This window comes from Phymastichus coffea, unplaced genomic scaffold, assembly GCF_024137745.1.
Source record: "Phymastichus coffea isolate CEN01 unplaced genomic scaffold, Cenicafe_Pcof_1.1 PCOF00003, whole genome shotgun sequence".
NCBI classification, from domain to species: domain Eukaryota; kingdom Metazoa; phylum Arthropoda; class Insecta; order Hymenoptera; family Eulophidae; genus Phymastichus; species Phymastichus coffea.
Genome location: NW_026706814.1, coordinates 11,074,838 through 11,102,313, shown reverse-complemented (window position 1 = coordinate 11,102,313; position 27,476 = coordinate 11,074,838). Strand labels below are relative to the sequence as shown.

The 27,476-nt window shown below is 42.2% G+C and overlaps 1 protein-coding gene across 1 annotated transcript; it reads right to left on the bottom strand.

Moving 5' to 3' along the window:
- Window positions 1-7,299: 7,299 nt before the first annotated feature.
- LOC131665828 (uncharacterized) lies at window positions 7,300-16,573 on the bottom strand. The gene is made up of 5 exons (XM_058937992.1): window positions 16,555-16,573; window positions 16,381-16,461; window positions 14,114-15,439; window positions 8,925-9,061; window positions 7,300-7,383 (listed from the first exon to the last, which is right to left on the bottom strand). The coding sequence occupies exons 1-5, from the start codon at window positions 16,571-16,573 to the stop codon at window positions 7,300-7,302; spliced, it is 1,647 nt and encodes a 548-aa protein (XP_058793975.1).
- Between the last annotated feature and the right edge of the window lie 10,903 nt (window positions 16,574-27,476).

The following is a 27,476-nucleotide window of genomic DNA, read 5'->3' as shown; positions in this document are numbered from 1 at the left end:
TGGATTTGATGGGCATTTAGTGCATGGTTTTCGCATTCAAAGAGAGCTGACTATCACTAATTTCGCTTTCAATTATAAAAACTGTTTTAGCTATCAGGGCTTGAACAATTCTTAAGCAGGAAGGACGCTGCCCTTCTGTGGAAATAATTCTCCTGAGGGTTTTGGCATCCGTAGTGCGTTCTAATCATCGAGAGTTACCTAGCCCAATGTACTATATGTTCTCTCGCACAATGGTGTCGGACACCCAGGAGCTCAAGGCAAAGAACTTTGGGTGGCTGCTATGACCATGGCAACGATTTTTTACCCACAGTAATACCACCTACTAATTGCCAGTCAGCAGGAAATAATTTCTTATCTACCCGAATTAAATTGGGATTGCCGGGACCATTGGTCATCTGCAACTAACTCCTGGAGTGGTCTCCCGTCTTCTAAAGAGGGCGCGCGGTACCACAATCCCGAGAGATTTCCCTTCAAGTGACTCCCGGATTTCAGCTTGTCTGGGCTCGAGTTGAGCTATTGGGGTATGGTAGACTCTGTGTTGAATTTTTGGGCGTTTACAGGCCGCACCTCACCACGTGTTGTCATGGTCCGTGTTGGTAATGATTTGTTTGGCTAGTCGACCTATTGCCCTAGGGGCAAGCGTTGTGTGTTTTGCCTACTGTCTTTTTACAGAGACAGCCCCACCACGTGAAGGTACACACATCCGCACTTGTGACTGCAAGTCTTCTTTCAAATATACCTTGCATTCATTTCGGGTCGACATGCATTTACTACTTGTCGAGGTCAATAGGTGGCGCATTTTGTACATCAGCATTTGCATTTGCATATGCCCGTACAGAAAAGAGAAGTTTATGATTTTCTCTCCCAAAAGAACGAATTATTTGTTTGAGAAGTCTTCATTCTCTGTTGAGGAAGACAATCATAATCCGCCGCTTTGACAAAAAAATTTTTGCACAAAGTGACCTGGTCAGCCTCGCGGCTGGCCATATGGTGCACTATGTGCATCATCTATGTTTTTACTCAGCGGATCGTAATCGAGCTTCCTGAGAGCGTCGTGATTGCAACCGCTTTAAAAGACGAACAACATATATACCGCCTATCATAAAACCGGATGATGACTGGGCGAGATCGGACGAGGAAAAAGTTGAAACCTTCGCAAACCACCTTAGCACTGTATTCCAGCAACAACGAAGAATAATTACCGCACGGGAAGAAAGAATTTTACTAGAAGTATCTGATGTACAAGATATAACAGAAAAGCTCCCGGATTTGATAATATTACGGGAAAAATGATTAAAATGCTACCCAAAATTGCGATAAGATACATAACGATTGTTTTTATGAGATGCATGCTTGCGTCTCTGCTATTTTTCTTCCCAGTGGAAAGTAGCTAAGATTGTATGAATACCTAAACCTGGAAAACAACCAGAACTGATAACGTCTTGTAGACCGATCAGCCTTCTACCTTCACTATCAAAAATTTTTGAGAAACTAATAATAGCCAGAATCACTCGAACAATAGCAAACAGGAAACTTATCCCCAAGCATCAATTCGGATTCTGGAAGAGTCACTCTACGATTAAGCAGGTGTGGCGGGGAATTTCAGGGGTTTTAACCGCGCTACGAATTTCTTCCACCACAAGGCCTGTTTGACTCTTTACCCCCGATTATTTAGGGCGCCAGACCGCCGGCTAATTAAGGCGATCGTCGAGGGTAGGGCCAAAATGGAGTTTGTCGGGTGTATCCCGGTTTGCCTTAACGGCGACTGCGCAGGGTGGGCAAACGGGTGAGTACTCGCGATCTTCTCTCTTTCAAGCCTCGATGTCCAACTACTCGGTCCCTATTTGTCTCCTTGGTTATGGTATGCCGGCAGCTCAGATGATGATTCCTTAATTCAGGTCGAAAGTCCGTTCGAACTCGCGCGTATGTTACCTATCGTGGGACCCGAAAATATAGCGAATCAGCGATACCCGATTATAACCGCTCGCGGCTGAAAATCACCAGCATGCAATTAAAGCAGGGTAACAAAGTAAATTTTATATAAAGAACAATTAATCACTTTATTGACGTATTTATTAATTCATAAGCAAAAAGTCGGAGTGATTAGGGTCAGTATAACTCTGAATAATTATGAAATAGCAAGGATACAAATTAATCGAAATATTAATAATTTTCCGGTCGGTCTTCGATTGACAAAGATGGTGGAATGGTCAGCGCAAATAAATAAATCACGAATTCTAATTCACCTATTCCCAATTTCCGCAATAAAGTATTATATGGCGGAAAGTCAGTGCGAATAATTGAATCACGAGTTCGTATTCGTACACCTTCAATATTCGCAGTGGATCATTTTATCGGTGAAAGATCAGCACGAATAAATTAATTCACGAGCCTTCTTTGTCTGATCCTAACGCTCACGTTTGATTTTATAAAATGGCGGAAAGGTCAGCACAATTCAGTAAGCACGATAATTTTATTCGGCTAATTCTACGTTCGCAATAAATATTGTTAGCGAAAGGTCAGCACGAATATCCTAAATCTCGAGTTTTCTTTGTCTGATCCTAACACTCGCGTTCGATTTACGAAATGGCGGAAAGGTCAGCACAATTAAACTAATCAATAATTTTATTCATCTACTTCTGCATGCGCAATCAGTTAGTATACGGCGAAAGGCCAGCGCGACTAAATTAACCACTGCTCGTAATCCGTTTAATCCTAACACTAACGTTCAATCTACGAAATGGCGGAAAGGTCAGCGCGATTCGATAGGCACCGGCATCGACGGATCCACGCGTCGCGACGACCTACGACAGTGAAAATTTCACTCCCGTACTCCGCGATTAATATAAGTGAGTGGCACTTTGCCTACTTACGATTTTCCTTGCTGTTTCGGCGAAGAAATTAGCGAGAACAGAAGGCGTCTAACGCAATTGGTCCTGCGACAAGATTATCTGGCGTGATTTCTCCTTCTCGCTAGAAGACCAGTGGTAAAATGGACGAGAATCGGCTTTTCGCGGTCAAAGATCGCTTTTCTTCTCCTTTTTCCGAGAAGAAATGTTATTATTGGTCGGTATGCTAGTTCGGATATCGGTAGCGCCCTCCAAATATTTTATCATTGGTCCGTATGTAAATTAGAAGGAACCAGCGCCCTCCTTAACTCTTCTACTTTCGTCATTTACCCTCTCTCACTCCCCACTAAGGTAGCTATCATTAATTGACGGAAAAGATCTACCCCTACTCTTATCTTTTTTTTTATCCGGACAGAAATCAAATTTTATTCTAATTCGCTTATTGGTCGTGACGTCACTAGCGAATTTCGTCAGAGGTTCGAATTCTATCGGTTAATTTATTAATTCAATTTAATGGGGTAGTTGTCGCTCGCTATTATAATAGGGGGTGCGTCGGTTGCATGCGAATTTTATAATTCGATATTTATTCCATGTTCATTATAATTTTAATTTTAATTCGTTGTGAATGCATATATAATATACGTCTTTTCAATTGTAGCGCCCCCATCCTCGCATTTACATATTATTCTATTCATCATTTCATATCATCTGTCTCGCTCGCTCTTGTTTAGTCTATTTCGCTCGCTCGCTCTCAGTCTGTCTCGGCGTTTCAAAATGGCCACTCGGTCTCTCGCGTGTACGCTTCGTGTTCTCGTATCGGTTGTTGGAGCGCCTCCTGAGGCGCTCCTGTGTCGGTTAAGTGACGTTCTCCCGGGTGTTTGTGTGTGTGGTTATCGTTGTAGTTATGAGTGGCACTCAGGATGTCGCCGATGGTGTTCGGCAGCCCGACCCAGCTGATTGTCGGCTGCCACTTCATCGGCGATTTTCTACTTGCCCCAGGAGTGTCAGTGTCCTGTGAATGTTGGTGTTGGTGCCTGGGAGTGTAACGGATCTGCAGGTGTCATCAACATGCATTTCCGTTGCATTTCCCAGTGAAGTTTCCCGTTTTTCTTTTGCCGGTCGGCAACACGTGGTCGGGAGTGAGTGTGTGTGTGCGCTCTCTTATTTCGTGGTGCGCTCCTTTTTTTCTTTTCTTTTGAGTGTCCGTCGGATCACGTTCATAAAGTTTGTTTCGCCATTATCTCCGGTGTATTTGTCGAACATAAAAAAAGGTAATCGTTTTTTATAGGGCGCGTTTGTTTTTATTTTACGCAACTGGTTACGGGGCGGCAAGGGACGGGAATGACTTTCCTGAGGTGTTGCAAATAATGCAGCGCTCAGGAAAGGCCTTGTAATGTACCGCATTATATATATATATATATATGTAAGTAAAGATGTTATGTTATTTGTTATGCAAGCTCAAGAGATTTCTCCCTGTGCGCCACTACGAGCTACTTCAGTCAGACCTACAAAATAGAACTTTTCAAGTCAAAATAAATAAATGTAAATCAAAAAGCCATCTACTAAAAGCAGGAATACCACAAGGCAATATTCTTGGCCCTACGCTATATTTGTTGTACACCTCAGACCTACCAATATCAAATAACATTGTGACAGCAACATATGCAGATGACACAGCAAATCTATCAGTACAACCAGAGGCAACAACAGCATCCAAAACATTTCAAAATTACATAATTAATCACCTCCAAAATTGGCTTAACTCGTGGAGAATAATAGTTAACGAAAGTAAATCAGTTCACACCACATTAATCCTCCGTAAAAATACATGTCCATCTATTACACTAAATGACAAATACATACTGCAAAAAGACCATGTCAAATACTTAGGCATTCACTTGAATAGAAGGTTGAAATGGAAACAACATATATTCACAAAAAGAAAACAACTAAGATTAAAATGGAGAAAAATGTACTGGCTTATTGGAGCAAAATTCGAGCTAACAATCGAAAATAAACTCTTGTTGTACAAAGCAGTACTCAAGCCAGTCTGGACTTATGGCATCTAACTATGGGGAGCCGCTTCAAACTCGAACATCGAAATACTGAAAAGGTATTAATCGAAAGTCCTACCATATTATTATACCATTTCTTAACATTAAATTGTTACAAAAATAGGAATGTTAGAACTTCAGCAACGGTGTTTTTATGATTGATCATGACGAAATAAAGTTCTGAGTGCAATTTCATGAATCACGGTAAGTTTCTATTATTATTTTATTTAGTATTTTGTAATTTGTAATTTTTTGTAAACTCTATATTGGTTTATGCACATAAAACAGTCTTTTAATCGCAAATCCATTTTGATGGAAAATAAGTTTTCTTTATTTATTAAAAATATTTTTCGTGATTAATCTAGGGGAGAATTATTGCTCTCCAGCTAATTTTATATATTAATTAATGATTTTTAACTGTTGCTTTTTTCATACAATGTGAAATAACGAAACATCACCATTTAAAAAATTCAGTACATTTTTTTAAATTAAAAATATGCAATTATTGATACAAATGTCAATTTCTTGTTGATGCACTGTGTTAAAATACTGATTAATTATTCTCTATCTTTCTATGAATCTTAAATGGTACTCCTGTTCATTTTATAAACAGAAATTTCATTGTTTTTGTTATAAATGTAAAATTGTGTTATTGGAATTTGAAAATTTGAAAATTACTAAATATGAAAATGAATAAAATTTATATTTATACAGAAATTTACGGGTTGTTGACAGTAGATTTTTACCAAAAATAAAAATAAAACTAAAAAAGATTTCACGATTATAAATGTTTCTTAATTCAATATGTATGTAATTACATTATTAACAGTTTTATATACAGTGCCGCTCAGCCACTTTTACCCCCCCACGGGCAAAATCAGTCTAACTTCAAAGTTTTATATCTCTGGTAGAAATTAACGTACAGAGACGCGCGTGGGTGCCTTTGAAAGGTCTTTCGGAGAGCTTTCAAATGATATGACTCACGGTTGCCATCGATTGTTTTTTTAAATTTTGCAACAATTATTCAAAATTGAAAATTCTGAAATTTTTTTATTATTTTTGACAATTAGCCAATTTTGGAAAAAAAATCGTACGAAAATTTGAAGTACACCATTTTTTAGCTATTACCAAGCCCTATCTGAATCACTCATCAAAAATTTATTTTCGTCAAATATGACGCGCGCACGGGCATTTTTTCCTGGAAGTGACAATTTTTTTCAACATTTTTTATCTCCGTCAAATTGTAACAATCGAAAAAAATTTATAGGAGAAAAAATGTTTGTTTTTTCACGTAGAATACTGCAATAATTTTTTTTTTTGGTTTTTCGAAAAATTTTTTTTTTCGGTTTTTTTTCAATTTTTTTTTCTCACAGTCGGTACGCTAAAAAGATGAGAAACCACAAAAAAAAATTTTTTTCCACCCATTCAATAATACTACATAACAAGTATCGTAAATTAAATAAAAAAAAAAATCTTTTTTTTTTCGACCTTGAAAAATAATTTTTTTTTTTTTTTTTTTTTTTTTTTATTTTAACGTCGCTCTATTTATGCTTCATCAGTGCTAATCAGCGACGGAGGCTTGCAATGTGTTTGAGAACAAAGCACATGAAACTTTTTTCAGTGGTGCTTGTATCAATCAGCAGGAACTGGGAATCGAACCCGGGCCTACCGGGTGCGAGTCCGTCGCCCTACCGACCGAGCCATTGCAGGCCTCTTGAAAAATAATTTAAACCGAAAAAAAAAATTTTTCGAAAAACCAAAAAAAAAATTATTGCAGTATTTTACGTGAAAAAACAAACATTTTTTTTCCTATAAATTTTTTTCGATTGTTACAATTTGACGGAGATAAAAAATGTTGAAAAAAATTGTCACTTCCAGGAAAAAATGCCCGTGCGCGCGTCATATTTGACGAAAATAAATTTTTGATGAGTGATTCAGATAGAGCTTGGTAATAGCTAAAAAATGGTGTACTTCAAATTTTCGTACGATTTTTTTTCCAAAATTGGCTAATTGTCAAAAATAATAAAAAAATTTCAGAATTTTCAATTTTGCATAATTGTTGCAAAATTTAAAAAAACAATCGATGGCAACCGTGAGTCATATCATTTGAAAGCTCTCCGAAAGACCTTTCAAACGCACCCACGCGCGTCTCTGTACGTTAATTTCTACCAGAGATATAAAACTTTGAAGTTAGACTGATTTTGCCCGTGAGGGGGTAAAAGTGGCTGAGCGGCACTGTATGACATTAATAATTAATAATAAAAATAATCATGATGGACTTGTGACTATTACGAAGTATCATAGAAACCTGTGCAATTGAGCACGTGCAAAACTCCAATCCGACTCTAGAATCAGGTTATGGTGTTGCCGGATGACAAAACTTGGGATATTACGTTTTACATCTGACAATTTCTCCATAACCATCTGGTGGAGCCATCTTTTGACAAACCGCGGAAACTTATTTGTACACCTAATATTTTCTGGAATTAAATAATAAAACGGTTTATAAAGCATATTTTAATAAAATACTTGATACAGTTGACAGCTGAAAGTTAGTAAGACAATAAAGCGTTTACATTACATTATATAAAGTATGGCAGTATAGTATCTTGCACAGAAATAAAGAATCTTTGTCTGATCTGTAGATTACTAGAATCTAAAAACATATTTAATTATTGTTTATTCTGAAAATAGTGCAATAATAGATTATTATATTACATATTCTTGATTCTCTCTCTCTTGCATGTTTGGGCGCCAGCTTATGGTTGGTAGCACAGCAGACCTACTGGCTACCCGTTGATAGTCTATCGGCGAGAAGTGTTTGTCGGGCATTTGTTGTAATATTTAGTTTTTATAAAGGAATCGGCAGGCTGACCAGCCACTGATTCACCTTCGCATTCGCGTTTGTTATTGTACCGCTCGTAGTGTGTAAGTCCGGGGTCGCCGTATTGTAATCGTTTGTTGACAATTAAAAGACTAGCGTATTAATCCGCTGTTGTGTTTATTCGCCGCTGTATTACTCCTCATCCCGACTTCGAATCTGTGCGTTTAACGTGTTTATGCTCGACGCGTTATTCAGTCGTGGGAACGTCTTTTGCTTCCCGAATCCCCGAATAAATAATTTATGTGGACGGTCGCGAGCAACCCAGACGGGTACGGCCGGAACTCTCCGTTACAATATAAATATCAACGCATTAAATAATAACGTAGGTCATGAATTACCAATACCAAATCAGATTGAAAACGTTAAAAGATTTTTTAAGATACTTGGGTGTATGACTTTAATAAAATAGCAAATTATAGGGTTCGGAAATCAAGGAAAATGGGGTATAATCTCGGCAACTATAAGAAAATTTTTTTGTTTTGAAATTTGATTCTATTTTGAGTTGGTCACAAAAGCGCTAAAATATAAAAATTTAAACTATCATATTTTTAAGAAAAACAAATATTACGAATTTGAAAAGTAGGTTTTGAAAAGTAAAAGTTACATTTCAAGCCGATATCGTTTATTTTGAAAAATTATTCGCGATGCATTTAATCTCATACTTATAGAAAAATACAACGTTTTTTCACTTTTGTCTTAAGATATTTCGAATCTTAGAGCTCTAATTTGAATTCAGCGCACCAAATTTCGTTAGGTATACTAAGTCTGGTCTATGATTGATGAAAATTTTTTTATTTCTCGAACTCAATAATTTGTTCCGCATCAAGAAGGAATTGAAATTTTGAAAAGTTTATTTACTGCTAAGCGCATGTTGCTGAGACCTGGTGGCACCCTGTTGAAATTGAGGTTGATCTCACTCCAATGTAATCGACTTTTTATTAGTTAAATCAAAGGCAAGAAACATAAGCAAGACATATATGCGAAAGCGTTAAACAAAGCGTAAAAATATAAAGCAACAAAAGATAATCAGTTAATAAAGCTATACCTACCACACTTTCTAGAAACAGTATCAGACGACTTCGATGTCGAACTGATATGTGCCACTGAGGAACTATCAGGTGTAACTGTTGTGGTTACCTCAGAATCTGGTACATTACTTACATTAGAATCACGTACTTCTGTAATTACCATATCAATAATATTTGTTTCATCAGTAACATCGTTATTAGAAACAAGTTCAGCAACCTTGCCAGTGGTGTCTTCATTATCAAGTTCTAAAAAAGGATCAACAAAATTAATTAAAATTATCTCACGACACCAAATAAATAAATAAGAAAAGGATACAGATGAAACAGAGTGAAAATATCTAGTAAATTAAAAAATTGATAGGTTGGCAAGAAAAGACATAATATTTGTTATCTTGTTAGTTGAAAAGACGTGAAGTGAAGTCTGTGACAGTAGGTAAGGCCAGCGTGGGAGTAATATGCGCAAAGCTCAATGTGCTGCAAAATATATAAAGAACTCGTTCTTGCTGAGTTGAGAGAATACAATTCAATCAGCTACACTACTTCATTATAGATTAAGATTGAATCAACCATTGTGGATTTCACAACGAGCAAATACAGAAATGAGTCGATTTCGAAACCCTTTATGGACAGACCGATTAAAAATGTGGATCCTCTATCTTCAGATTGCCTTTGAAAAAGGTTGAAGAATTGTTATTGAAAACATAATTGCTGGATTTATTCACAAGGGTATACGAACATGACTCCACGCCTCTGACTACCAGGTAAGTAAGAACAGTGTGTCCGTAACATTTAATTATAGATATCGCTCATATAATCATTTGCCATTCGATTGGATCCACCATTACCCATCATATCATTCAGGAAATATAGAATTTAGTAGAATCACCCACTTCTTTTGGCTCGCTCGACCGAGTTCCATCATTTTCCCTCGCTTATTCGCTTCTAGTACCTTCTAAAAGATTTCGTAGATCCAGATTCTATCTAATTGCATCAATCTCGGCAGAATTTATTAATTAGGATTCACGAACATGACTCCGCGTTTCTGATATCCACCAAATAAGTCAGAACAGTACGTCCGTTACATCTATCTCTAGATATATGTATTATTTGCACATTTCATCTTTAGTAATCATATATATATATATATATATATATATATAACGGTTTTTAAGGTCAACCCAGTAAAAAATATAAATTTAACTTTAATATTTTCCATTCCAATAATTTAATGAATTAATATTTTTATATTCTCAATTGCAAGAAATTTTTAACTGATCGTTGTACTGAAAATTATCCAACTTCTACAAGTGCAAGTATATAAACCAAAAACAACTGTAATACTAATAGAACCTTTCACTATAATTATCCAAAATTTAAATATACTGTAATTCATCATCTTTTACACGTGATAATGATCTGTTATATTGGTTGCTTAATAATTCAGTATCTTTTTGTCTATCAATAGTGTTAATATTTGATTTCATATATAGCACTCCTGATGTACGTCTCTTATAGGAATTAGGTTCTCGGTTTAAATTAATAGTATCCTTGAAATTAGAAGAATGATCCGAATTTTCCAGTATATGTTTTGGAACAGACATTAAATTATTGCTACTTGAAAGATCAAACTCTTTAGTTTTTTCAACAGATTTTTTATATTCGTTTATCCGAAATTTTAATGATCTCTTACTTTCACCTATGTATTTATTCTCACAGTTATTACATTTAAAGTGTTAAACAATCCCCGCCTCATTCCACTTAGTATTTTTGTCTTTACCCAATCTAACAATATTATTCATATTATGATCAATCGAAGGCAAAATCCGTATTTATACTTTTGCAAGTAACGAGAACATGAATAAAATAATTTTTCTATGAACGATAACGATATTGTACAAATTCGAAGTGTCAAATTATTAGTGTGCTTATGTCATTATTGTTATATTTGTCATAACGCATTCTTTGCAAAATAACATCATCTACGAATTTCGGTGAGTAATCATTGCCAAATAAAATTTTACAAATAATTTTTAAATTATCACTGTGGAAAGTTTCATGTGAAAGTACGATAGCTCTGTCATATAGATTTGATACTATGACACGTTTATGTTGAATTGTACGATTGGAAGTCAAATTTAATAATCCGCCTGAGGACATTACATTTAGAAGCGAATTTGTAAGTAATCTATTAATTTTTATAATTAATATCAAATCTAAAAAATTAGTTTTATTATCATTTTGAATTTTATGTGTGAATTTCAAGTAAGAACATTAATCATTGAAAATATCTATAGTATCCATTAAAAATATGTTTTCTGTGCAATGTATAGTATCACCCGCATATCTGAAGTAAGACAACGGAGTGCAAATAAATTTTTCTTTTAATATAAATAGAAAATTAGTTTCTAAATCGTCCATGACAATATTAGCAAACAGTGGCAAAACCGGTGAACTCATAGGCGTTCCCAATATTTGTGTATAAAATTTTCCATCGAACTGAAATGAAGTATTGTCAAACAAAAATGTATCTAGTTCGATTATGTGTACAAACGGATATTTTGATGCTGTGTGAATCAATGAAAATCATTTATATAAGCTCTTAACCACCAATTCATAGGGCATGTATGTAAATAGAAATTTTACATCTAGAGATACTAAAATAAAATCCTGTGGAACCACAATACTTAGTCATTTTCCTTTCAATCGAAGATTATTGTCTATATGTGATGACGATTTTGGTATAATAAGTGAAAGGCAATTATTAAATTAGAAACTTGAAAAATTTTGTCGTTTTAAATTCAAAAATGTTTTTATTGGATAGTGAAAGTCGACGAGTTTTGTGATTTCATGCGTTATGACAATTTATTTGTATTTGATGCGACATAATTTGTAAGTAGAAAAATATTTATGTACCGTATTAATTTTGACAAAGTGTACTTTTTGTTTTCAATGATTAATATATTTAGTTAATGCAGTACCTGATGAGTCTGGAAAATATATCAGCGAAACGTCGGAATGAAGAATATTAAAGTTTAGATTATAATTTGTACTAGGTTGACCTTTAAAATCGTTTTATAGATATATATACAGGGTGTTCCAGACCACCCGTACACCCCCTCTAGAATCCAAAATAATAGATTAATCAAAAACTGCTTCAGACAAAAGTTGCTGGGCTTCGAGGGGGACATATCCGTACGACCTTGGCTTTGACCTTGGATGTCATGTTCAAGGTCATTTCAAGGTCAACTTTGTTTTTTTAAATAGGAACCCCCATTTTTGACCCCGGATTCGGAAAGAGCGGGAAATTTTACGTCCAAAACGGTATTTTAAAATTTTTTTTCATGGCCTTGAGAAGGTCGATTTAAGGTCAAATGCTTGAAAAACTGCCTAAAAGCGTTTTTTTAATTTTTAAGATATCGAAAAATGACCTCTACAAAATTTGTTCAGAACAGAGTGGGCCACCCAATGCACCAAAAACCTTTGACCTTTAACCTCATTTTGAAGGTCATTTCAAGGTCGAAGTGTTATTTGTAATGGAAATCCCTCTTTTTAACCCCGGATACGCACATAGCGCGAAATCCGACGTTTGGATAAGGTATTGTGTTGAGTTTGAACATGACCTCCAAGGTCAAAGCCAAGGTCGTACGGATATGTCCCCCTCGAAGCCCAGCAACTTTTGTCTGAAGCAGTTTTTGATTAATCTATTATTTTGGATTCTAGAGGGGGTGTACGGGTGGTCTGGAACACCCTGTATATATATAGAATTTATCTGTAGATATCGCTTATTCAATGTTTTGCTATTCGGTTGCATCCACCATTACCCGTCTTGTCTTTCAGGAAATAAAGTACTTAATCGATTACGCAAATATTCATGGTTCACTCACTCATGACCTATGATACTTTCTGATTTAATAGATTGAAACCCCTTCCAGTAAAGTACGCAGATCAAGACTCCGTCCAATTTCATCGATCTTTGCAGGATATATCAACGATATACGAACGTAACATATGAACGGGATATACGAACGTGACTCCACGCCTCTGACTTCTACCAGGTATATGAGAACAGTGTGTCCGTAACATTTAATTATAGATATCGCTCATATAATCATTTGCCATTCGATTGGATCCACGATAACCCGTTTTATCATCCCATAAATATGTAATATAGTCGATACCGCTATTATTCATTGTTCGCTCGATAAAGACCTTTGATAAATTCTTATTCAATCGTTTGTAGCACCTTCCATTAGAGTTCGTAGATCCAGATTCTATTTAATTGCATCAATCTCGGCAGAATTCATTAATTACGATATACGAACGTGACTCCGCGCCTCTGATATCTACCAGGTAAATAAGAACAGTGTGTCCGTAACATTCATCTCTAGATATCGCTCATATAATCATTTGCCATTCAATTGCATCCACGATAAGCCGTTTTATCATCCCGAAAATATGTAATATAGTCAAATCCGCTACTATTCATTGTTCGCTTGATGAAAACCTTTGATAACATCTCATTTAGTCGTTTGTAGTAACTTCCAGAAGAGTTCGCAGATCCAGATTCTATTTAATTGCATCAATCTCGGTAGAATTCATTAATTACGATAAACGAACGTGACTCCGCGCTTCTGATATCTACCTGGTAAATAAGAACAGTGTGTCCGTAACATTTATCTCTAGATATCGCTCATATAATCATTTGCCATTCAATTGCATCCACGATAAGCCGTTTAACATCCCGAAAATATGTAAATTAGTCTAATCCGCTACTATTCATTGCTCGCTTGATGAAAACCTTTGATAACATCTCATTTAGTCGTTTGTAGTAACTTCCAGAAGAGTTCGCAGATCCAGATTTCATCCAATTGCATCAATCACTACAGGATTTATCAACATGGATATACGAACATGACTCCGTGCCTCTCGTGTCTAGCTGAAAAATCAGAACAATCGGTCCGTGACAGTTGTCGCTAGACGCCGCTTATAAAATCATTAGTCATTCGAATGGATCAACCATTGCCGAACCTATCAAAGAAGAATCAAGGAATTTAGTTGATTTAATCGTCATGGATCCATATTGGCCGAGTTCATCAATAGGAATACACGTATATTACTCCACGCCTTCAATATCAATTAGATTTCATTGTTTAGATTATAGTACAAATTAATTCTATCATATTCATACGAAATAGCAAAAGAATTCTCATAGATATATTAATAGATATAGTTTAATGATTTAAGAATATTAGGATATCAAAATGTATAATATATAATATGTACGAAATATTTCATTACCTTCTTTAGTACTAATGCCCATCTGGAGAAGCTTTGATACTTGAGTTACAATGTGCACGACTTGTGATTGCCGATAGAATTGTTTATGTATATCAAGCCTATGTCCCATAAAGTTAGCAAGCTCCTCATATTGTCGTTCAGGTAAATTTAAGATTGCACACATTGTCGCTATATGTTTTCGTAAATTAGTGCCCCGTAGATTTTCTGGATTTTTGGCACCACATTGGATCGAATAGTTCCTAATAATGGCGCATGGATCTGGGAGTTTGATTCGGTTTGCACCTCCAGCTGATGGTAATCCAAAAACGTAGGGATTTTCAGACGTTACACCAGCTTCTTCTCGTAGTGAGAGAAGTTTATTGTATGCTTGTTCATCTAGTGCATGCAGCAACATCGGAACAACTCTAGACTTTTTACCAACGGTTTTTGTAAATTTATATTCTTCAGCTAACTTTTTTGATTTCGGATCAAGTTTCTCGTATACATCTGGCATGGTTTGTTCTATACCAGTTCTGTTTTTGTAAGAAAAAATTCTAAAATGCTTTATATCGCCAATTCTTTTTCTGTTAAAAATAATACTTATCAACAATTGACTCTCGAACAACTGGTACCACATTTTCTGTGAGTAAGATTGCTCCAACGAAGTCAAGGCCTCTTTCCGGTTTCCAAGGCAATATTTATATAGAAAAGTTATGTCTTCAACTGTAGCGTCTTTCGTACATTTTTGGGCAGCTAGTCTTGACTCAGATTGTGAAGCTTTTTTAACAAGCGAAGGTCTAATGTCGGTTTCGAACTTGTTTTCAAATCTTTGGCAACGTTTAATTTTCCTTTCGAGCGCTTTAATAGCGTCAGCTTCTTTTTCCGCATCTTTTTCTAAGTCTTCGACTTTTTCGTTGTAATAGTCGATATTATATTTTATCAGACTTTTAATGTGCAAAACTAAGGTCCGAGCGTTGGTGGGATGATCGTAGTAACCTAAATTATTCAATCCTGCCAACGCGTCAACAGCAGATTCAAACCTATCGGCAAATGATAAGCAAAATGCATCAGCCAACTCTTTGATTTCATCTTTCATGAAAAAAATTTCTTCAGTAAAACGTCCTAGTATACGAGCTTCAGCTCTAAGTTGGTCATCTGGCGGTCGATCACTGCATTGATATTTCTTGACTCTCCCGTTCACGAATTGAATAATTAGCCTATCTCGTAAGATAATATCCGATATTGAATCTTTATTTAACGAACATAATAGTTTCGCTGTATCATCAGAAGCTCGACTGTGAATGGTGAGCTGGCTACCATTCACTAAAGCTCTCAATTTAAATTCTCCTATAATTTTTTTAATGCCAGCGCATTTTTTCAAATGCTCCGGTAAGCGTTTTCGAATATACGAGCCCTTACAGTTTGGGCATTGCTTATATAAACTGAAGTCTATATCTTTTTTGACTTGTGCATTTTTGTTATTTTTCAATTTCTTCCCTACTGTAGGGATTTTGCATACCTCCAAATCTTCCGAACTCTTATTACGCTGTGCTCTCCCTTGATTCAATAATCTTTTCAGAGCCCAACGTCGTTCACTCGAACGTGAATTCATTTTTGAAATTCTCTCGATTTCTTCATCATCACCATGAACGCTGAATAGGTGCGGTGGTAATTTCACGAATGATTTATTACATATAGAGTATCTATAAGTCTTATTAGAGGTTTTTATAATCCCGTTTTTTTCTATACTCTAAGAACTAAAACTTTTTCTGCAAATAACTTTGGACAAGTTCAATTTTGTTGCTGAAAAATATATATTAGTTCATCAAAACTGTGTAATAAAATCTATTCAATCAAAAATTGACCTGAACTCAATTTAGTAGTTTGAAATAAAAGTGAAAAATGAAACAATGTAAAAATACTTAGTTGAATAACATTAGAAATGTCATATTTATACGTATGTAAAGTAAATACATTTTGCGTTATTATCATCAATTGTATTAAATAATTTACGTATTTGTACTAAAAATGTATTCCATAATTAATAAAAATGATGTAAAACCACTTTTTAAGGATACCTAAAATATACTTTTTTCCACAACCATATTCGTATACTATTAACACACAAATAAAAAGTCATAGAAACATATAACAATAAAGATAAGAATAAATGTTTAAAACAACAGCTACTGAATTGAGTTGATCAATAAATGAATATGGTAAGTATACATATTGATATTGTTCAACATGTTGAAAAAGAAAAGAGAAATAAAAAAATTTGGACTAACTTTTCTGTATACTTGAACATTTACTTGATTTTACTGGCGTTTTCTTTCGAACAACGTTTACGGAGTTCAAATCTCCATTTTCTGAAAAAGAATAAGATTGGATATCACATTTGATCAATGTACATTTGCAGTGTTTATTTGTAAACAGATTCAAGATAAAGAAATACAGCCAACCTTGATCAGAAGATATCATTTCGGTACGACGCTCTGAATGTTCATTTTCTAGAACACAAAAATAATAGAAAAGCATTAATAAATTCAGCTTTATATAAAAGTAATATATCAATGCATTGAAACTAAATAAGAATACCTGATGGTACGTAGGATGCATCTGCTTCCTCTGCAAATGCAAAATTGATTCCCAATTATTTTTCATTATATTGAAAAAAATTAAATAATATACTTGACTGATTATAATTAAAACATTTCAAAACTACTTGTTTTTGAGATAGGATTAGTCATATGTATACCATAATGCAAAAACCGTATATTTTGAAAGTAGAGTTAACGCGTTATAAATATTAAAAAATCTTAATCATATGCTATTGTAAGGAAACATGGAATAAGTAACTAAATAAAATAACATCATTTTCTCGAAAAGTAATTTGCTCGTTGTGCGTATTTTGGTTATTATATGCGTTGAAATTAGGAAGTAAAAAAAAAAACGTCGCTACAGTAATACAGTTAACTGACTAGGGCCTTTTTGTCGACAAGCAATGTCACTATGCATTAGGAAACAGTAATCGAACATTTTATCTAGTTACAGACGAACAAACGCATCAAAAATATAAGCATAATATTCATATATTCTACAAGCAGAGCACAACACTGTTAATTATTGACCAAAAAGCCGTAATTATATATTTCTTACCATCGTTATTATTGTCATCGTCATCACTGTCTGGACACTCAACTGCAACAATAGACGGGTAACAGAATTAATTACTAATATAAACATAAGTAATAAATATACTCGCTAAGAATTTATAAGCAGATACAAATTCGTACAGAAAAGCAATTTCATTTTTATATGTCTGTAAGAAAAAGATACTCAATTGTTCAGATGATAAATTTGAACGTATGGAAGTAGATGAGACGAATTAGAGAAATATAAAATCTCGACGAGAGAATCGCGAGGAAAGTATAACGAACATTGTGGATAGCAGAAAATTTATTATAATCTTTAGCATTTTATAAGATCCCAATAGTTAAGTAGTTCGGAACCTGATAAAAAAACCAGAAACCTAAGAAAAATAAATACGAATTTCTGTCTGAAAAATGTATAACCATTCAGAGAACCCATCAAGAAACCAGATACAGTCCCGTTGCTTTTCAAATTCAAATAGATTTTTAACATTCATCTTATAATACATAATTTCCAACGGATGATAAATAATTTAAATAGAAATCAGTTGTAAGTTTGTACACCCTTTTAATGTATCAATGCGGCACAGGTCCCGAGGAGGGTGCCAAATTAGCGCTACGAATCTGAGAAAAGAGAATCCTCATTGGATCTGCAATCTCCGTGAACGAGCTCGAGATGCGTTATCTCCGAAACCGATAATGACTGTATGGCTTCTTTGGATGAGATTATATATCACAATTGCAAGGATAAATTATATATTGAAATGTCATACAAATCCGTTTCCGTTTCATTCGTCGCGTGGAAACATAATTCTTTTCTTCATTGACAGCATCAGATGTGCCATTTGATTCGGCTGGTGCATTAGTTTGAAGTGAGGCTTCTTTGTTTGGTGGAATTTCCAAACTTACTATATCTATAACAGAAAATATTCAAGGCGTTTTTTCAACTGAATCACTTCTATCTGGCTCTTTTTTTGTCTTTTAATGAACTAGAAACTGATGTAGTTTATATTATAAGTATATTTATCATCTAAATTGTATATATATATTGCAACGATTACCGAAAATCGTAGACTCGCGCAAGGTTAACGAGCGGCTAAGCGAGGGGAGCCGCATTCGGTTCGCGAGAGAGAGAGAGCGCGTAAGGGGCAATGACCGGGAGGGGAGGCTCCGACCGGCAGTATGACGGTGCCACTCAGTCTGTTCGCCGGCCGATCTAACCTCCATCCTTCCCGAGCTTTCTCGTGAGTTTGTTTGCCATTGACATTGCGATTTGCGTGGGTGAGTGCTAGCAACAGCAGCAGCAGCAGTAGCAGCAGCGATAACTGCAGTAGCAGCAGCAGCAGCAACAGAAATAGCAGCAGCACCAGTAGCAGCGACAACAACAGCGGCAACAGTTAAGAGGCAGCACAGCGAGCATCGAGGCGGCGTGTAACGACTTGTTGTTCGGATACGGTTGGCCACCGTATTCTCATCGATATCGCGGTAGGTGCACCTTAATTCCCGTTGTTAATCATTGTATTAATTTTGCGTGCGAATCCGCGCAGCGAGCGCGAAGAGTTTGTTTATTGCGTGCGAGCAGGTAGTTCGCGGTAATCGCGGTTTTTTCTCTCTCTCTCGATTAGCGTGTGTTGTCATTCACGCGTGCGTGCGTAAGTCTCTCGGCCGATTCACCGTGTAAATTAATTAGTCAAATAAAGTGCATCTTTGTCATTATTTTCGAGTTAGATAGACGTTATTGTGTCTTTCCTTTGTCCGGAGGTCGCGCCAGTGTTTATTTTCAGGGGATTCGAATTCGCCGGTTGCGAAGCACGAATCGTGCGATTATCGATAGACGCGAGTCAATCACTTAGGTTCCAGTGGTGGCTGCACGAGCGCTACTAGTAAGAGCGACAGCGCCGCCAAGTGGCGAGTTGGGGGAACCCAACTCGGAGAAGTAGAAGACTCTGCGCAGGCGCACTTCGGGGCAAGGTAGGTTACTGTGCTTTGAGCACATAGATAACAAGGCGTCGTTTAGTCGCATTTAAAGGTACGTTTGCGTGATTTTAGACTAAACGGCAGCCTGTTACATGGCGCCCAACTAAATTAGGACTCACACACGAGGGAAATTACACGAAAAGAGAGAGCAACGCGCGCGAGAGAGAGACGTTTGCGCGCGTGCGTAATAAGGTGCGAGCGGGTAAAGTAACGCGTGGCTCGTTCGGTACGTGCTCTGCGGTAGGGGAAAGACGCCTCTCCGACCCAATAACAACTGCTTTTGTGAGCCGAGAGCACACTAACCCCAGGGGTCGAAGAGACGTCCGTAGTCGCTCAAACGCGAATATAAGAGGTGACTAATTGTATTTGGGTTAACTTTTTACTTTTTTAAGTGTTTTATTACACATTAAAGTAATTAAGTGGGGGTTAGTCACCGAGCGACAGTACCAGCAGAGCGCGCAATTGGGGCGTGTGTAGGGTTAGATTAACTAACCCGGTGGAGCTAACAAACAGTTAGCCTCCACCTATAGGCAGGTAGTTGCGAAGCGGAAGTTCGTACTTCCTTAGAGTACGCGATACCTGCACACGCCCACAAGCCACGCGTATTGCTGCCTTGTAAATAAAGGCGTAATTGGGTAGTTGGCGATAAAAATCGTAACACCCCGCTCGCGCCTTGGGCGATAGGAGGCGGTAGTGGTCGAATAGGAAAATTAACCTCAACCGTCACCTACGCCCCAACATAAGCGTCATGGAGGATACCGCCGACGCGATAACCCGGTGGGCTTCGGAACTGCCTTCGACACAGCTGGACAGGTACCTGACGCAACTGGAGTTGCGCACAGATGGTCTCAAGCTGATGCAGGCAGTTCGATTAGCATATTGGTTGCTAGGCGAGTACATCGACCTAGACTTCCAAGGAGCGGCGTTGGATAGGGAGGCCACACAACGCAGGCGACGGAGCCGAGAGAGGTGGCTGGAGTCCAGGCGACAAGAGTTAGAAGCAGCTGATGCTGAGGATCTTGTCGCCCACCCACTCATGCTGCTATACAGGGATGAGGTGGTGGAGGCGAACCTGACGCGGACTCTCGCGGTCTACGACAACTTCGAAGAGGAGAGCCAGAGCGAGACGGGGGAGCGAGAGCCCGCAGAGGAAGGGGGGACCGGCGAGGTCAAGGGGCCCACGGAGGGGGTCAGTGGTGAGCACAAGGGCTCCACCGGATCGCCGGATAGGCGAAGAGCCCGTCGCTTCGAGAACGCGGAGCTACAACCTCCAGAGGAAGAGGAAGAGCGGTGCGTGACCGAGCGACTAAAGGAAGAGATCGAGTGCAACCGGGTCGGGATAAACCGCATATTGGAGATGCTGGAAAAACACGACCAGGTATGCGCGCGGTGGAGCGACCAGGTGACCGCTCTGCAGGTGGAGTTCCAGCAGTTTAGAAACAGGGACCCCACCAATCGACGAACGGTCATACCAGAGCGGCCCCGGAGGACCGTGGACTTCCAGTCCACGTATACGTGCCACTACGACCCAAGGGTACCAGGTAGTACCCCGGAACCCCAGCGACCGACCCCTGGCGAACCTCGAGAAGCTCCCCAAAGCCAGGTGCCTTCAAGGACGGAACAGCCACCGAGAAGAGGACCAAGAGACTCCGACATTGATGAAGGGCAGACGATCCCGGAAGGATCCGCCTGGTACGACGCCAATGCGGCGTCGGGGTACTACGCGACTCGGAACGCGGGTAGGATTGTGAGAGGATGGAAGCTGCGATACTCTGGCACGGCTTCAGAGTGCGTAGACACCTTCTTGTCGAGACTAGAAGATCTACGCGCGGGTTCTGGGCTAACAGACGGCGAAATCTTGTGCTCGGTATCAGAGCTCCTCGAAGGCGTTGCGAGGACCTGGTACGAGCTCAACAAGCTTAAGTGGAGAAATTACGCCGACTTCGTGGCAGGCGCTCGACGTTGGTTTGGGTCGAGTGAACTTCAGCAACAAAGATTGCTACAAGAGGCCCAAGCCCGGTACCAGGAGAAGGGAGAGCTGGTACGAGAATATGCCTGCCACCTTCTATTCATGTTGGCCCAGCTACGTCCGCCGTTACCAGAGCAGAGGCAGTTAGATTTGCTGTATGCAAATCTCCTACCCGCCATCCGGATGCAGCTACGGAGGAATACGTTCTCCAACGTGGACGAATTCCACGCCCGGGCGACCGAAATCGAGACCGCCTTGCGGGACGACGAGCGCCCGAGGACCAGGTTGGAGCCAACGTCCACGTTGTACCCCGAGCACATGGGGGTGTCAGCTAAGGCACCACCGCCCCGGGCAGGACCCCGTACGGCGGCCATGTCCAACAAGACTCGGGGTAGGGATCAGCGGCAACCCGAGTCGCCGGTTAAAACCCCGGCCAAGAGACCCGAGGACCGGCCCACAATCGCTGCAACGCAGGCAACAGACCCCATCGAGGATCTGTCGTCGCAGATTGCGACCCTGCGGCGCGATATGGACCGGTACTTTAAGGAGAGGAAGGCGAACTCTCCCAGGCGGCCGAGGGGTCGGCCGCAAGAAAAGGGGAGGAATAGAACCCCCCCAGGGTCTCCTGGCCAGCGACGAGAGGGTCAGCGGAGGAAAATAGATTACTCCCAACCGATCAAGTGCTCGTCTTGTGGCAAGCTAGGCTTTACCAGAAGGTACTGCCCGGATTGCAATAAGGGAAACGGGCAGGGAAGCGGAGGACGGAGGTCCCCTCCGCGTCCCCAGTAAAGGTGACCTCTCGTCGCGGGTCGTTTGAACGTGGCAGGGGCCCGTCAGCGACCTCAGGGTTCAGGGAGGTCTCGACAGGGGTATCGGACCCCACGAGACCCGGCAGTGCGGTGGCGTTGGAAGCGACAGCGACCGAACAAATGCCTGATCTGGGTAACCGGGCATTTTGTATCCTCGAAGAGTACGGAGGCCGGATTCAGGTGGTGGAGCAGGGGTTTGAATGGGCCGGAGAGGAGACCACCAGACCCAAAAGCTCCAGGAGACCACCTGACGCTCCGGAGGATACGCCGGCGACCCAGACACCTGCGGGTGAGAGCACGTCGATGCGAGTAGCGGCTGCCCAAGGCAAGAAGAGCCGTGAAAGCCTCCCGTCCACAGAGGGGAGAGAGACGGCGAAAGCTCCCCGCAGGTACAGACCCGAGGATGAGACCAGATGGTGGCTTCAGGTAGGGATAGGTGCCTATAAGTTAAGGGCACTCTACGACACCGGGGCCTCATCGACGGTAATGGGTCAACTCGGGCTTAGGCTGGCATCGGACATGGGACTGGGCCTGGACGTCACGCGAGCGGGAGAAGCGAAGCTCGCCGACGGTCGCCCATGTCCCATCTTGGGTCATGTGATTTTCCCCTTCACGGTAGGGGGAATCACAAAAGACGTAAGGGTCGCCATAACGCCACTGCTGTCTGATGACTGCTACGTCGGCGCGAATTTCGTGAGGGAATTCAGCGCCAACCTGAACCCTGACACGGACCAGCTGTACTTGGCGAAAGCCAAAGTGGCGGTACCGTTGGAAGTGGCAAGCGTCACTGGTACGTCGTGCCTCGCACCCGTAGGCCTGGTAGAAGCCACGGAAGCACAGCGTCAAGAAGTGGCTAGCCTCGTCGATGGATTAATTCCAGACGGAGGCGAGTGTTTAGGCTGTGCTGTGGGGGTCGAGCATGAGATAGACATCGGAGACGCTCGACCCTGTGAACAGAAATACTACCCGGTCTCCGACAGGGTGCGAGACGAAATGCACGCGCTGGTCAAGGCCATGCTGGACAACGACGTCATTGAACCAGCAACCAGCGGGTGGTCAAGTCCAGTGGTGATGGTTAAGAAGGCAGACGGCAAATACCGGTTCTGCGTGAATTACCAGAAGGTAAACGCAGTAACCAAGCCGGACGCCTACCCATTACCCTTCATGAGCGACATCCTGCGAAGGATCAGGGATGCGAAGTTCATCTCGACACTGGACTTGAGTAGCGCGTACCACCAGATACCTCTTAAAAAGGAGTCGCGCCCCATTACGGCGTTCACAGTCCCTGGCCTGGGGCATTTTCAGTTTAAGAGAATGCCCTTCGGATTGTCTTACGCCGGCGCGACCTTCCAGAGGTTGATGGACAGAGTGATTGGCCCGGATTTAGATCCTTTCGCTTTTGCGGAGCAAAGGCCGCCTTGCGGGCTGATGGGTCGTCGAGAGGTCTCGCGACCCTGGCGGTGGTGGCCAGTGACATCACTGGCCCCTTCCCAAAGAGCTCGAGAGGGTTCGAGTATATTTTGGTCTTTTTAGACCTGTTCACTCGGTGGGTGGAGTGCGTACCCGTACGTAAGGCCAATGGAAGGACCATCGTGCGGGAATTGCACGAGAGGGTGGTCACCAGGTTTGGGGCGCCAGAGATTTTTCTTTCGGACAACGGGACCGAATTTAAAAATCAAGAGGTCGATGCCTACCTGTCGAGGAACGGCATCCGGCGCGCCCTTACCCCAGTTTACCACCCACAGGCAAACCCCACGGAGCGAGTGAACAAAACCCTCAAGGCCATGCTCATATCGTATGTGGAGCGGGACCATAAGAGCTGGGACGAGCACCTGCCTGAGTTCAACTTTGCGTTGAACTCGGCAACTCACAGCGCGACAGGTTACAGCCCGGCCATGCTGGTCTTCGGTAGACAGCCCACTCCCCCCTCGACCTTTAGGAGGGCCCAGGATCAGTTGGCTCGGGAAGCTTCCGAGGGCCAAGAACTGACCGAATGGGGCGAGCACATGCGCCAGTTACCAAATTTGTGGGAACGCGCTGGCTCTAAGTCCAGGGAGGAGGCGGCTCGTCAGGCGGTCTACTACAACCGGAGGAGACGTCAGGCCGACTTTAGGGTTGGGGACTGGGTGTGGAAGCGGAACCGCATCTTGTCTTCCGCAGCTCAGGGCGTTTCGGCGAAGTTGGCACCGAAGTATGCTGGTCCCTACGTGATTCAGGAGGTATGTGGGACGAATACCTACCGCCTAGGTAACCAGCAGGAAGAGTTGCCCGAGCTGATCCACGCCAAGGACCTCAAGCCCTATTTCGGCCCATTCTCAGATGAGGACAACGAGGTACCAGGAGGCGGGGACTCAGCACCGTTGGAGGAAGAGGAGGGCGTAGGCGACCCGCCAGCGAAGATCGGGGAATCCAGCGAGGATCCGATATGCGAGCGCGTCGCGATTGCAGCCCCCGCGAACGAGTGTGAGAAACCCGCGGCGGCTCCAGAGGTACCGATCGAGGCGCCGGTTAAGCGAGGTCGAGGTAGGCCGCGCAAAAACCCCGCGTGCGAACCTCAGGAACCAGGTGGAGACGACCTGGATGGCAATGCGGTAAGGGGAAGGGGCAGACCACGTAGAACCGCTCAGCACGTGCGGAAGGTGGTACTGCCAGCTACCCCCGCAAATGGGCCATGTTCGCGAGGAAAGCGCCGGGGGCCGGGACGTCCTCGTAAACAATAGCGTCGAGCGTCACACGGCGACGGGTAGGTTAAGGGCTGAGCCTGAGAAATCCCTTGACCCCACTTCTTCTCTTTTACAGATGGAGAGGAAGCTGGTCATCAGTGAAGAGGCCCTCGAGACGGCCACCCAGCTGCTGCTCGACCTGGGATTGGGTCCGGCCGCCGATCGGCTGATCGGCGACCTTCGAAGGTTCGTCCGGGCCCAGGTCGAGGTGGCCGCTCGCGAGGGCCGCTCGCGCCAGCGGGTGGACGACTTCCTTCGGGAAGCCATGAGGCCCCCGGTCAGGAGACCAGAGACCAGGGAAGCGTCCACCCAGACCGACGGTCCATCCGAAGAGGGCCGTCGGTCTCAGTCCACGCGGGACCAGGGTATGCAGACCCAAGGGTCGAGCGCGTCAACGACGGAGAGCTCGACCCAGTGCCCCGGGCCAAGGGAGGCCTGCGGCCAGCTACAATGGGTCTGCAACCACCCACGGGTCCCCCAGCAAGAGGGCCTTGTAAACTCCTGGAGGCACGTGAGGTTGGGCCTCCAGGAGTTGGAAAATGCCTGGGAGTTTGTCGGGGAACTCCAGCGCCAGGTACATGCCCACCTGGGGGAGTTTCTCGACTTCCGAGGCGCCCAGGAAATGCTGGGGGAGTGGGCTCCGGTAGTCCGGCGGCAGAGGGCCTACGGTGAGGCCCTCCTGCGCGTTGACCGGGGGCTGGAGTCCCCAGAGGCCGCGGGCCCGCCGGCGGTGTTACCACCGGCGGCCCCGACGGGTAGAGAAGCGGCCAGGACTCCGGCCAAGCCCCCGACCAAGACTCAGCCCAAGAGAGTCTCGGGGGCCCCCGGCGCCGGACAGGAGTTTACGGTCCGCGTGGACGGGTCGGTTTCCGACCCTACCGTGGTGGTGCGTACCATGGGGGGACGCACATCCGCCACGGTGGGCGGCGTAACATTTATCGCCGCCCCGGCAGCAGCAGCCACGCCGCCCCAACCACCAGCTGGGAGCCAGGGCCGTGGGGCGGAGCCCAGCCTCACCATAAGACCGGGCAAGGGCTGCTATATTTGCGGCCATCCCGGAATCACCACGACTTCCAAATGCCCCAACAAGGCGGAGCACTGGCGCTACCCCAGGCACAAGGCGCCAGGGGGCTCCGGCAGGTGACGTGGGGCATTGGTGGCCCGGGATGGGCGAATAAAGCAGGATGTTGAAGAGGATGGATTGTGCTGATTTCTCTCCTTTCCCAATCCTGTTCTTGGGGTCGCGAGTCAATAGGGTAGTTCGATCCGGTAGTTCGAAGCTAGGAGGGGGCTGCAACGATTACCGAAAATCGTAGACTCGCGCAAGGTTAACGAGCGGCTAAGCGAGGGGAGCCGCGTTCGGTTCGCGAGAGAGAGAGAGCGCGTAAGGGGCAATGACCGGGAGGGGAGGCTCCGACCGGCAGTATGACGGTGCCACTCAGTCTGTTCGCCGGCCGATCTAACCTCCATCCTTCCCGAGCTTTCTCGTGAGTTTGTTTGCCATTGACATTGCGATTTGCGTGGGTGAGTGCTAGCAACAGCAGCAGCAGCAGTAGCAGCAGCGATAACTGCAGTAGCAGCAGCAGCAGCAACAGAAATAGCAGCAGCACCAGTAGCAGCGACAACAACAGCGGCAACAGTTAAGAGGCAGCACAGCGAGCATCGAGACGGCGTGTAACGACTTGTTGTTCGGATACGGTTGGCCACCGTATCCTCATCGATATCGCGGTAGGTGCACCTTAATTCCCGTTGTTAATCATTGTATTAATTTTGCGTGCGAATCCGCGCAGCGAGCGCGAAGAGTTTGTTTATTGCGTGCGAGCAGGTAGTTCGCGGTAATCGCGGTTTTTTCTCTCTCTCTCGATTAGCGTGTGTTGTCATTCACGCGTGCGTGCGTAAGTCTCTCGGCCGATTCACCGTGTAAATTAATTAGTCAAATAAAGTGCATCTTTGTCATTATTTTCGAGTTAGATAGACGTTATTGTGTCTTTCCTTTGTCCGGAGGTCGCGCCAGTGTTTATTTTCAGGGGATTCGAATTCGCCGGTTGCGAAGCACGAATCGTGCGATTATCGATAGACGCGAGTCAATCACTTAGGTTCCAGTGGTGGCTGCACGAGCGCTACTAGTAAGAGCGATAGCGCCGCCAAGTGGCGAGTTGGGGGAACCCAACTCGGAGAAGTAAAAGACTCTGCGCAGGCGCACTTCGGGGCAAGGTAGGTTACTGTGCTTTGAGCACATAGATAACAAGGCGTCGTTTAGTCGCATTTAAAGGTACGTTTGCGTGATTTTAGACTAAACGGCAGCCTGTTACAATATATCAATGCACAAGATTGGTCCTATCCTAATAAAATGGAGTACTTGACGAATTTATCAATTCACATATATAGCAGAGCAGCACTATTTTATGCCAACCAAAAAAATTTTTATGACATACCGAAATTTATGACAATAATATTAACAGTCATACGAGCCAAACCCCAAGTAAAAAAAATTATTACTCATAGGTTTTTAGAAAAACTATTGTTTAGAGTTGGAAAAGTTATTTTATACCAAACGTTTTCTTCAGAATACATGGACTACATTCAGTATACGAGGTGTGATCAAAAAGTAAGGTGAATTTTGAAATTTAGTGGGCTACGTCCGTTCGATCTTCGACTTTTTTATTTGGTTATGTCGGTACACTCGTCTAGAACATACGTTCCAAATTTCAGCTTTGTAGTATGTTTGGTTTGTTTGTGAGAGGCATCAAGGTT